The sequence below is a fragment of the Colius striatus genome, chromosome 8, assembly GCF_028858725.1.
Source record: "Colius striatus isolate bColStr4 chromosome 8, bColStr4.1.hap1, whole genome shotgun sequence".
In the NCBI taxonomy this organism is placed as follows: domain Eukaryota; kingdom Metazoa; phylum Chordata; class Aves; order Coliiformes; family Coliidae; genus Colius; species Colius striatus.
In genome coordinates this window covers 31,931,517-31,944,542 of record NC_084766.1, presented here as the reverse complement: position 1 = coordinate 31,944,542, position 13,026 = coordinate 31,931,517, and the positions used below count along the sequence as shown (strand labels likewise).

The following is a 13,026-nucleotide window of genomic DNA, read 5'->3' as shown; positions in this document are numbered from 1 at the left end:
TGATTAATATACAGTTTTGTTTCTTCTTTGTTTCTTTGTTTCTTTGGGTTTTGTAGAGGAGGTTCCATCTTCCTGACACCCACCCTTTATGTATTTATAAACATTCATGCGGTCACCCCTCAGTCTCCTCTTCTCCAAGCTAAAGAGCCCCAGCTCCCTCAGCCTTTCATCAGAAGGGAGATGCTCCACTCCATCACCTTAGTGGCCCTGTGCTGAACTCTCTCCAGCACCTCTCTGTCCTTCTTGAACTGAGGGGCTCGGACACAATATTCCATATGTGGTCTCACGAGGTCAGAGTAGAGGAGTCTCTTGACCTACTGCCCACAGCCCTTCTAATACTCCCCAGGATGCCATTGGCCTTCTTGGCCACAAGGGCACGTTGCTGGGAGTCCTTTCCCCTACACTACTCTCTAACAGTTTGTTCTCTGACCTATACTGGTACATGGGGTTATTCTTTCCCAGATGGAAGACTCTGCACTTGCCCTTGTTGAATTTCATTAGATTTTTCCCCTCCAGCCTGTCTAGGCCTTGCTGAATGGCAGCACAGCCTCCTGGTGTGTCAGCCACTCCCCCCAGTTTAGTAGCATTAGCAAACTTGCTGACAGTGCCCTCTGGTCCCTTAGCAAGGTCATTAGTGAATAGATTGACCAGTACTGGTCCCAGCTCTGACCCCTGAGGGACTCCACTAGATACAGGCCTCCAACTAGACCTTGCCCCAGAAGTGAAAAAAACCAAACAGTGTAAGCGGTGGTGAGTGCTGGGCTGCCATTTCTGCCTTTGGAAGCACCCTCCAAATCAGTAAGTGTGTTGCCATAGATTTGTGAGCACCAGAACCATGATTTCAGTGTCCATAGCTCAGCAGCTTTACTGAAAAATAACATTCTTGCTGTGAAATGCTGGAGAATTCTATGCAGGCTCTGTTCCTGGAGTGATGCACTTCCAACAGATGCTGCGATATCATGAAGGAGAAATGTATAAAAGACAGGAGAAACCCTTTATATTCTTATGTGCTCAGTAACCTGCTTTACTGAAAGGCTGTGATAATGATGAATAGTTTTTTGTTCTTCTTGTCTTTCTGAAGATTTCTTGAGTATTACTATAAAGGGCTGCTTTTAGAAAAGAGGAAGATAGCAACTGCATCTAGGGAAACAGATTGCCAGCTGACACTGTAATAAAAATAATGTCTAAGTTTTTAGTACATGAACCAGTAAGCAGAGTGCTGTAAGCCAGAAAACTATACAGCTGGAGTGAAAGAGGAGACTGAAATAACAATTATGCAGGTGACAAAGATCAGGTATTGTGTGTTTAATGATGCTCCAGAAAGTACATAAAAGCAAACTTTGAAGTATGAAACCATTACTCTTGGAATTTTAGTTGAGCAGATGGACATAGTGTTTGATGAGGGATTCCTGGGCTGCCAAGATACAAGGCTGCTTACCTGTTTTGTCTTTTGTTTTAAATCTAGTGTGGTTTTTAAGGTACATCTCTTCCTGGTGCCAGGATGGGGCAGAGTGTTGGGCTTTAGTGGCACACTGATTTCTTTGTCTGTAATGATATCTGTACCTTTTGCTGTTAGGTGTACTGAAAGCAATATTTGAGTGCCTATATCCTTCCAGTTCTCTGTGCCTGGTGTTTACAGCTCACTGTTTCTCAGTACTGCCCCATCAGAGCCTCGATTAGACCCTTGTAATCATGTGGGAAAGGGAGAAGCATGTAGCTCTTTTCGCTGACTAGCCACAGTTTTGTGAAGCTCTCACAACATATGAATATGGCCCTGAAAGGGCACTATGGTGATCTTCAGCTTTCTCATGAAATTTTGATGGATGCTAATGGATGACATAGATGTGGTAGCTCTGATAAAATCAGAGCTGGATCAGGCAGCTATGGTTCTTGCACTGTCACTTCATATGTCAGTGTATCTGAGCCCCTGTGTGATGAATTCAATAATTTGAGGCTGCAGCTTTCTGGGGATCTCCAAGGATAAGAAGTGCTCTGCAGATGCAAAATACAGTGTATTAATTTACCATCCTTGATTTTACTTGAGAGGTGTTCAGTTCCAAGTAGATGCTTCAGATGGAACTTAAAGTAAACATCAGCCCCAAGCTACTGCAGGAATCATGCTTTCCCCCATAACAAGTACTGAGTTTGGTGCTTGAATGTAACACTGATGGTTGCCTCGGTTGTCTAAGATAACACTTTGATATTTCAGAAGTCAAAAAATGGTTCTTCCTTTCTTCTACTACTCTTCAGCAATGTACTAAACCATCTGGTGTTAGTTCAGTGAGAAGGGAAAAATTTCTTTCCAGATCCATACTAAAATGGAATTTTGTGTAAGGGAGCTAATTAGCTCACTGAGGTGTTCTCACATTCAGAGAATGTAGCTGACTTGTGCCATCCCTTTCAAAGTCATCCTGAGTACTTGTACAATTTAATCATTCTGTTTAGACTAATTTTCTGTTTATACTTATAAAATAAGAAATTATAAAAGCAGAGATTGCAAACAACTTGTCAAAACAACCATAAAAATTACAAATTTCCTATGGAATGAGTAGCAAAAATGAAGTCTCTCTTCGGACCCAGAGCTGGTTCATTTGATATGGTGACCTTATAAAAAACTTACTTTCTTTCATATGGAATGTACTTTTTTATGTGCTTCTAAGGAGAGTGATGACAAGGGAAAAATTTTCTATAATTTATTTTTATCTATATAATGAATTTTTATCTATATAAAAAGAAAACAATATTTAAAAGGCCTTAGTTCTTCCTTTTATGTTTCAGATTGAGAATGTAATTTTACCCCAAATGCATCTTTTTCCCCTTGGTTCCCCTCATTAGATTTGAAAAGGAGATACTAAGCTCTCTGGGAAAAGGTCTTATTTCTGAAACTAGCAGTCACATGCCTTCAAATATTCTCCTGCATTATTCAAAACACCTACAGCTGAGTGTGTAGCTTAGGCAACCTGGCTTGATACTGAATAATGTAGTCACTGCCTTGACATTCGGAAAGATGTCTGTACCCAGCAAATGCTATTTTTATGTGTGTTGTCTCGTTGCTTGAGGGCTCGTGGAAAATTAGCCTGCAGACAATATTTTTTTCCTGAAAGTATACAATTTGAAGATGTGTTTATGTGTTCCTTGATTGTTTCTTTTCTTTCCCTTCTGCCTCTGTTAATTATCTCAATACATTTTAAAAGCCTAGGATTAATTGCTATTGAAGTGCATTTAATTTGAAGGAAGGGTTTCTGCTATTTAAGTCCCTTGTCAGGAAACTAAGCATAGAATTGTTTGGTTTCTTACTGCCATGGCTGTTTAATAACAGCATAAATATTCAGGCTCACTCTAAATAGGTAATTAAAGGCCGCTTTTGGCCAGATGCTCCTCTTTGTGCCTGGCGTGGAGCAGAGGGAAGGACAGCAAGCACTGATCCCAGTGCATGCTGTCCCCATGCACACTGCCCAACACACACAGTCCCAACACACACTGTCCCCAACACACAATCCCTGTGCACACTGTCCCCAGTGCACGCTGTCCCCATGCACACTGCCCAACACACACAGAGTCCCAATGCACTCTGTCTCCACACATGCTGTGCCCAAGACATACAGTCCCCATGGCATGCAATCCCCAATGCACAGTCTCCAGTGCATGCAGCCCCCAACGCATGCAATTCCCAATGCACATAGTCCCCATGCATGCAATTTCCAGAGCACACTGTCCCAATGCACATGGTCCCCAAGGCACGTGGTCTCAACACACGCAGTCCCCAACACATGCTGTCCCAATGGATGCTGCTTTGGGATTTGGCAGATTGTGCAAGTGGTCCACGTGTTACTGTGTGTCCATGAGAATATAAAGTTCCAGCAGATGTGGGTGGTGGAGTGAGCTGCTGTTCCACCATCCCAGTACACTCCTTCCCTCTCAACAGTTTAGAAAATCCCTTTGTACAGCTGATGTTGGAAGGCAGAGAACTGACTTCAGCTTTTTCCCTGGACAAGATAGTGGATTTCAGGAACTGTTGTCTTTGTAGTGTGTATGAGATTGGTGAAGGCCTTTGAGATGGGTTAGATGTGTAGATGGGAAGCAGTTTACTGCTTTAAGTTTTGTGCCACACTTTCTGTCCTCAGAGGCAATAAAACTTAGAGGGCACAGAGGCAATGCCATAAGAGGAGGAAACTGGGGAACAAATAGCAGGAGGTGCTGGGCAAACACCTCAATGTCTAGGGTTTTGCTTCCTAACAGCCTGGTCCTCAGGGCTTCTGCCTTGTGTGAGTGACAGCTTTGGTGGGATGACTCAGGGGAAACTTTAGGTGGCTTTTACATTGTGATGCACGTTCAGTGGCCTCTGGAATCTCTGAGTTTGCAAGGAATGGTGGCTAGGCTTGGAGTTCATGCCTTTATTTACTCCACATGAACCACTGGCAGTGCTTTGACAATACAAATGGCAGCTGAGGTTGGAAAAGAGAATGAGACCATGAGGAATCGAAGGAACAAAAAAAATGTTTCCTCAGATTGTCCATGGGAGGACACCAGACTTGATTTTATTCTCAGGTTTGTTATGGCTTCTTACTTAGCTTGGAAAATTCTTAAAACTTAGTCATGGATCAAATGACAGGAGGGGTGTCTCTCTCCCAGGTCCTGGAAACAAGAGTTTCTGGCCCTGAAGGCACTGCAGAACCACCTGGGAAAGGTCACACCAAAGGGAAACAAAAAGAATACCGTGTTATAGAAACTTCCTTGTAATTCATGATTTTGGGGGACCTGTTAATGGTTTCTGGCTCTTCAGGTTACCTGTACCTAAACACCTCTGACAACCAGAAGGCAAATAATCTGTGTAAATATCGTCTCCATCTCCAGCGGGACTCCAGGATCCAGCAAAGCTAAAGCACTCGGATGAGGCAAAGTGTCACTTTCGGCCGCGGAGCGCGGAGGCTTTTATAGCCGTCATCGTTAGGGTTCTTCTGCTTCAGCAGCCGTGAAATCCGCATTTGGGGCTGGGCTGGGCTGCCCCTCGGAGCTCGCCTCCCCCCCCCCCCCCCCCCGCCGAGCTCCCCCCGCCTTCGAGCGGCAGCCGCAGCCCGGGGTCCCTTGTGCGGCTGCGGGGAGCGAGCGGGGAGGGGCGGCGCAGCCCCGCAGCCTGCGCGGGAAGCCTGTCAGCGCCGGGTCAAGCGCGGAAGCCTCCCTTTGGCTCTCAGCACCGTCTGCAGGAAGGCGCAGCGGGGTGGGGACGGGAGGAAGGAGCGGAGCCTCCCCCCGGGGTGGCTAGCGCAGCTCCGCCGCCGGCCCATGCCTGTGCGTCTGCAGTGAGCGCGGCGCGGGGGGCGGACAGCCGCGGGCCGGCCGGGCCATGTCGGAGACGGAGAGCGGAGCCGCAGGTAAGGGGGAGCAGCGGTGCCGCGCGGCCGCGCTCCCGCCGGGCCCCCGCCGCAATGCAGGAGCGCCGGCAGCCGCGGCACAGCCCGTGCGCTGCCCCGGCACGGCCCGGCGGAGCGGCCCGTGCTTATCGGGGGAAATGATCTGGAGCCGCAGCCCCGTCCGGAGGAGGGGGAAGGCGGGCGGGCCGCAGACAATGTCCCGGCGGCCGTGCCGGCCCCGCCTGTGTCCGCGCCGGCGGGGCGGCCGCGGCGTGCGGCAGGGCCGGCAGCCCCTCGTCGCCCCTCCGGCGGGGTGCGGGCGCGGCGCGGAGCTGTCCCCGCGGGCAGGGACGGCAGCGGGTGGCTGCGAAGGGCAGCCCCGCGGAGCCCCTCGCCCTTCGCGGAGGTGCCGCGGCTCATCACGTGCTGTCCCGGGGGGGCCGGTGCAGCAGAGCGGGAGGGGGCCCAGGTGAAATAACAATGCGGCGGCAGCGGGCCGGGGCGGAGGCGGGCGCCCTGCCCGGGCGCCGGTGCTATGCGGCAGGCGCGGCCCGGCGCAGTGTCCCTCCCGCTGCGGGGCCTTTGGGGCTCTTTCCTTCCCGAGGTCGGGGTCTCCCTTTCCCAGGAACGGCCCAGGAGAGAAGAGGAAAGGCTTGGGCTGGGAATGAGGGGCTGCTGCTGAAATAAAGGAAGACTCTCTTCTTAGTAATAGCCTGATGCAGTGAAAGCCCTGGGAGCTCGGTGGAAGAGGCAGCGCTGCCTGGGATGAAAGCTTTAGCATCCTTGCACAGCCCCGGGGACCAGAGAGCTCCAGACGAAGTGTACGGGTGGGGTAAAACCCCAGTGGTTCCGTCTTACTACGTTATGGATCCACGGTTGTCTGACTTCAGAAACTTAAGAGCTGAGACGACCTGAACCTCATTTTGCCTGAAGCAAGGGTTCTGTCGTTTTTGTCCGTTTGTGATTACACGCTGCCTGATAAAAATAACAGCCTTTGCAGGACAGGGGTGGTCTCTTCTTGTGTGGGAAGGGAACTGGGGGAGGGAAGAAGGTTCCTAGGATACAAATGATACGGGTGAATAACCCTAAGGGAAATGTGGACTCAGCCTGATTTCATTTGATATCTCCATCTCTTCTTCCTCATCGTATGCTGCAAAGATATGAGGAAACTAATGTTGAGCCTAAGGTGCTGGCAGTAAAGCAAACTTAGAAGTTTGAGTTTGTACAGATCATAATGGGATTTGGGGAACATTTTGAATAAAGTAGCTTAATAGCAGTACAAATGGAATAAGAGAATTGTAAAGTATCCATTTTGAAGAACCCAGAAGACAACGCTTAGAAACTAGTTCAATCTTGAAGATAACCTCTGCTAGACACTGTCCTCTCACCCCCACCCCCAATCTAAATGTTCTCTCAGTGCTTCCTGAGTAAAGTCTGTGATGTCTGTCTGATTTGGAGTAACCTGTAAAAGTGTTCTAGTATGCAGCAGACAAAGGGAAGAACAGACTGACAGATTTATTTGTCTTTTAGATGACAGAGTATCATGTGTTTTGTTTTCTGCAAAACTGCAAGGTTAGTGTGATGCGATACTGAAATTAAGTAACTTGTGGCATAGGGAGAACCTGTGCAGGAGGGATTTTATTAGAAGCCAGAAGACTGTGTAGTAAAGCGATGATTTGTTATGCCAGAAATCTTTGTGTCCTTTCCATGCACCAGAATTCTGAAGCTGTCAGAGGAAAAAAGGCTGGGGGGATAAAATGTGATTTAATGTTGCTGTATTGACAGTGTTGAAGCTGCAGACACTTATTGCACCATACTACAATGTGTAAAAGAAATGTCTATATGTGAACTAGCTGTGTTGTATGCAGTGCCTGCCAATCATTTTTATAGCTTCAGATAGCACAGCATTGCGGTATCTGCATCCTGGTTAGTATGAGCCTGGATGAAATTGTTCATACCCAGGAGTTGTTACTTTTAAAGCTTCTAGTTATACTGACTTTTAACATTTTAAAAGCCATTGGCTCATAATTGGGTGCTGCTGATTCAGCTGACAAGTTTTCCTGTATGGTACTGTCACCTTGTAAGCTTACAGTCTCAATTATTTAGTTCATTCCCACTGGGACAGCAGTTGGTGTTCAACAGACATGCTCTGCTCTGTACCTGCAGAGTTTCCTCAAAGCTGCAGTGAGCTGTAGTGAGGCTCCATGAGGTCTGTCCAGAGGCTGGTTTAGCTGATATGGTACAAGGGGGCTTTATCCTAGTCTAGAGGGGTGACTGGGATGTCTCTCAAATATGACTGTCACCAGGAGCTAAATGAGGCTACTGTGGCTTCAGGGTGTCAGCTCAAGTTAGAGCAGCCTTCAGGAAGCCAGTTCTATGCAGGAAGACCAGAATGCTGCCTCAGGTACAAAAGACCTGATCCCTGCATGTAAATGTCAAGATTTAGGATACATTTTGCTTTCTGACTGTGTCACTGGTGGTTGAGGTTATATGTGAGTTGACTGGTGTCTCATCTCGTGCTTGTTTCTGCCAAGTGGTTTTTTGTTGCATTGATGTGATCTGCCATGGCCAACTTCTTACACTTTCATGGGAATCACCTTGAAATTGTTGAGGCCTCTTTGGGACATCATATCTGCTGTTGTAATTGTCTGGAATTTTTCCCTTTTTTTCTTTTAAAGCTACAAGTCTGGTTAAATATTTTAAATTTTCCACTTCCATATTCTTCTAAGATGCTCTGGGTAGTTAGTTCCCTTTTTGCTGTCCTTTACTGTGACTTCACTTCTTCTATCTGTAGTTACACCAAATAACCATCTCTTTCTTTAAAAAAAGAAATCTTAAAAAGATGCTCTTTATTTTAAAATAATAACAGCCAAAGGATCCCATCACCTCCATTTTCTGTACCTAAATTGGTTCTGCCTTTTGATGATGTGTTCAATGGCATTTCAAAAGTGTTTGACTTCAAGGAGCACACCATTTATGGTTTTAGAAACTTCTTTCTGTGGCTCTTTGTCTGTAGGTATTGTGAAGGAGCAAACTGGCTTTTGTGAATGTTTAAAAAAAAAGCTCTACTGGCTCTCAGTAAAGGGAAAATGTGAAAGAAATAAAACCTGATGCACTCAAACGGTGCTACTTGCAGTAGAAGAACAAGAATGGTCATGACCTTAAATAGATAGGAAGCAACATGATCTTTTGGGGGAGTTTGAATCTGTTCCTTTTTTATTTAAGTAAAGAAGATGTTGACATTTATCCATATGCAGCTTAGTTAAATCTTTATTAGTATTTTGTCTATCTGTAAGTGACTTCAGTTGCTTACTTATTCAGCTTCTGTATGACACGTAACTTTTCTCTTGAACAACCGTGCTAGTTGGAAACAGAAATGGATGAAACTCCAGGTTGCAACAATGTTATGCAGGCTTCTTCAGCTTTATTTCTCCAGTGGTGAATTTGAGAGGTACCAGGAGGTCTTTGGATCTGTTTCAGGAGCTCTGAAGTCCATCAGACGAGGTTGTAAATGGTATGTTTGCTTCACAGATGTTCTACTGAAGAGTGTGCAGCTGTTTGGTGATGTAAGGTCGCAGATGTTGGTCTGGCGCTGAGGGAACGCTGCTGCCAAGTATGAACTTCAGTGATCTAAAATGCCTGTGACACACCTGCAGACTTTATCTTCTTCACTTTGACAAGTGCCCTGTCTCCCGGGTCATTAAACTGAAACTGCCACCTCTCAGTGACCAGGCACATTTTTGATCTTAAAAAGAACATTCCATAGCTCTCGTTTCTCAAACTGTGTCAACTATGGCCCATGTGCCATGCTACTAAGAAACATGGTGATATGCATTTAAAACCAACAAATGCAAGTTTTAAATTTGGCCAACACTGCTATTAAAGTGGTGACTTTGCAGTGTTCTAAAAATAGAATGGCAGTGGTGAACTGTGGAAGTAATCATTATTAAAACAGGAAATTCCTTCAAAGTCTGTCTCTGAGGGGTTTGAGGAAGGTTTTCATGTAAATGACGAGGAAAGTGCAGTCAGTTCTAATAAAGTAAGCAAATAAATAAACTAACTCAGAATGTGGAAGCCAGCATTCAGGCTAGAAAGCCTTTGTTCTTTCCTAAGGACTTGACTAGATGTCCTTACTCAGGACTGCATCGGGGTGTGTCAAGGACATCAGAGAGCATCTGTATGACCTGCGTTGGCGTGCCCTGTCATCACACACTGCTGTCATCTGGGCATGTGCAAGAGTCATTTGGTGCTCACTGGCCTAAATCAGTGGCCCAAATGAGTAGCTTTGTCATGATTGATTTGCAGGGCTCTGGGCACACAGATCAGTTCTAAAGGCATCTTAATTTACAAGAACGGGAAACCTGGAGAGAGTTTTTCTTAGAGCTCTTTCTTCCATCAGTAATTTCTCAGTGCCTGAGTTAACATGCTCAGACTGTGCTCTGCAGATGCAGTATCTGAAGAGAGATTTCTAGTAATTGTTTTCAGTTGGAGTCCAGAAAGAAGTGTGTGTTTGAATGGAGTTTTATAATAGCAATTTCATGTCATCTGAGGGAGCTTATTCTCTTACTCCCTCTGAAGAAAAACTGCTTCTATTGCAGAAGTTGACCCAACCTACACTAGTTTCCTTGGGGAAGGAGGCAGAGAGAAATTATTCTCCTTATGCTACTTCTTTCTCCCATAAGGATTAATCTTGAGAATTTGTCCATTTCTGGATACATCTTCTGTTCTTGGTGCTGTTCAGGACCACTCTCTAGGTTTGAAGCATTTTCTCTGGAAGGGTTTTACAGTGCCCCACACTCCATGCGCACTTGTCCCACCCAGCCTGTCCTCGCGAGCCTCTGTATTCCCACTTTCTTTTTCTTATTCCCTCCAAGATCTGAAAACTAGGTATTTGGGCATCCCTCTCCTTGTTACAGCAATTGGACTACTTTTATGAGTTAAGAGATAATAACAACATTAACATTGCAGTTTCTTTAGTGTGTCTTTTCCACTTTCCTGCCATCCTTTGGGAATTGCATTCCTGTGACAATTTAGTCTTGTAGATTTCGTCATCATTTGAACACTCTTGATGTTTTCTCCACACTTACAGATCAAAATACCTGTGCTTATGCTAGACTGACTGGCAACTAGCCCCATTCCTTGATGCCAAACAGATCCAACAAGTTTAACATCTTTTTCACAAGTTTCCATGGATACCTTAGCAGAGCACATGCTGCAATCAGAACGGCAGGACATGCCGTTTACAAAAGCTTTCAGTATTGTCATTATGGAACTGCTGCATTCAAAAACCAACCTTTTATAGTAGCCTTCTTGCTTTCTCTGCTGTGCTCCTGTTATGATTTTTAGCCATAGGAAGTCCTTTGCAGGCTGGACCATCATCTTGTCGCTGTGACCATGTAACTTCCCAGTTGGTTACCTGACTGGTCAGTGTTGGTCTCTGTGGGATATATATGCCCAGTTAACAGCATTTCAATGTAAACCTGATGGATGCCAGAATAAAAACCTCTGGAAATGGATTTTGGTCAGTGACTGGATGATTTTGTGATCTGTTCTACAAATCCTAAACATATACTTCCTTTTATCCATAGCTTCTCTCCTCCTAAGGTATTTTCCTTTAAGCTTGATAGCTCATCTGTTTTCCAGATCATAAAATAAAGAAATAAAGAATAAAGAAATACAAACTTACTTTCCGTTTAGCTATGAAGTGTCACTCAGAAGATAAATTAGTAGCCATAGACTGTGGATTCACAGATGACTTTGCTAAAGAATTATCAAATGTAATCCCAATTTCCACATTTTTATACCAACTAATATTTTCTTTATTTTCCCACCTTTGAACAAAGTCAGGGATTTAATAGCCTTGAAGAGTATGAAGGAATTTGTGTATAGCATCACTCATGTTGACTACTGTAAGAGATAATTATTCTAGTTTGACTATTCTTTTTATTCTGTCTCCCTTTTTTTTTTGTTGGTGGGGTGAAGGAGGAGGAGAGGTTTGTTTTCTTGTCAAGACTACAAATGTGTGAATCATGTTTGGCATTCCCAAAGACTGTCAAAATGAAGAAGACAAACATTTTCACGTGTTTTTTCCAATTCATGTTTTAAGAAAACAGTCACTGCATCCATCCAGCTGGATGCATTGCAAGGTACTTCATGAATTTAAGAATGTTTGATAACTAAATAACCTTTTTTTGCCTTCTTTGTAAACAAATTCTCCCAAGAATGTTGTTTTGTGCTGGGCACGTGGTCCAGAAAAGCTGAACAGTCATTCCTGTTCAATCTTTGAATAATATTCTATTGAATGGAATATCATGCAAAGAAGCCTGAAGGAAGCAAGTTCACAGAGAGCTTGTTAAGGAAGAGAATTACAGAATCATAGAATGTCAGTGTGTATTAAAGTTGCCTATTACAGGAACGTATCTGTGGAATGCTTAGGAAGATTCTGGAGAGTTATATTCTACCACTTTGAGCTGCAAAATCTGTTGTTTACCTGCCTTCATCACAATATGCAGTCTACCCTTTCAGACATGTAAACCAGAATCAGTTTTATCCCTCCTGGCAGTAGTACATGGTGTGGAAGTGCTGGAATGCAGGAAGAGAGCCATCACTGCAAGGTGCCTCTGATGAATTCCCCAAACCCCAGGCTCTGGCACATGAGCAGGTCTGAGCTAGTGACTGGGTCAGGACTGGGAGGGAAGAGGGAACTGACTGATGGCAAGAGCTGGGAAGCTCTTGGGTCATTCAAGGTGGAGCTCAATTTAAGACTTCACAGTGTAGATGGTGAATGGGTTTGAGTTCAAGGCAGCTTTAAGGGCAGACTTAGCTATTGTGAGGACATGGCCGAGGCTTTACAGATCCAGCCATGAAGTGTGCACGGGAGGTTGATGATTCAGTTTTAGTCCATCTTATCAAGCATTAGTGAGGTCAGATAAAACAGATTAGCCTAAATTCCATCAAAAAGGAGTGAACATAACCCATGTGGCAGAAGGTTGCTGTGAGTTCTTTTGTGTTTCTTTCATCTTAAGTTCACAAAAAATAGGTAGTATCTTTTGGTTTCTTCTTGCTGTTGAGGTGCAGGAAAATGAGTAAGATCCACAAGTGAGTGATGGGATTGCTTTTTGATACTCTTAACAATAATGTTAAAAACTTTCACTATCTTAGAAAGCTTGATAGTACAGTGGAAATGTAATTCCTCCAGTCAAATTGTAATCATGATGGGAGGCAATGGAAAAGCATAAATGAAAAAGGTCAACATTGTAATGAGGAATGTCTCTTATTTTTAGAACTTTATCAAAAGAATGAGAGGTTGTTTGTACTTTGGAAATCACTGAGCTCTAGTTGGTAGCAATGCTATGAATACTAATTCTTTGGGTGACTTGTTATGAAAGGATATTAGGAAACTTGGATTTGTATCAGAGATTAGCTATGGCTATAGTCATAGAAGGGAAGTGTATTGCAGTCTTCAGCAAATCATCTGGATGCCTGCTGGTGTTTTAAAACAAAGAACTCTGATTCCATTGTTGGTAATAGCACTAGGGTCATTGCTTTTAGTAGACACAGAAGTTTCTGTCTTCTGATGTGAAATATGGGATCTTTTTATTACATGTAAGGATATTTTAAGTGTGGTGGGTTTTCTTTTTGAATTTGCTTCTCCCAGTCTCTTTTTCTCATTCTG

At 44.5% G+C, this 13,026-nt stretch overlaps 1 protein-coding gene across 1 annotated transcript in view; it reads left to right on the top strand.

Moving 5' to 3' along the window:
- Positions 1–5,219: 5,219 nt before the first annotated feature.
- HSPA12A (heat shock protein family A (Hsp70) member 12A) overlaps positions 5,220–13,026 on the top strand; it is a 59,434-nt gene continuing 51,627 nt past the window's right edge. Inside the window, exon 1 of the mRNA XM_062001459.1 lies at positions 5,220–5,372. Within this exon, the coding sequence (XP_061857443.1) occupies positions 5,345–5,372 (28 nt within the window). The 5' untranslated portion in view covers positions 5,220–5,344. The remainder of the gene's footprint in view (positions 5,373–13,026) is intronic.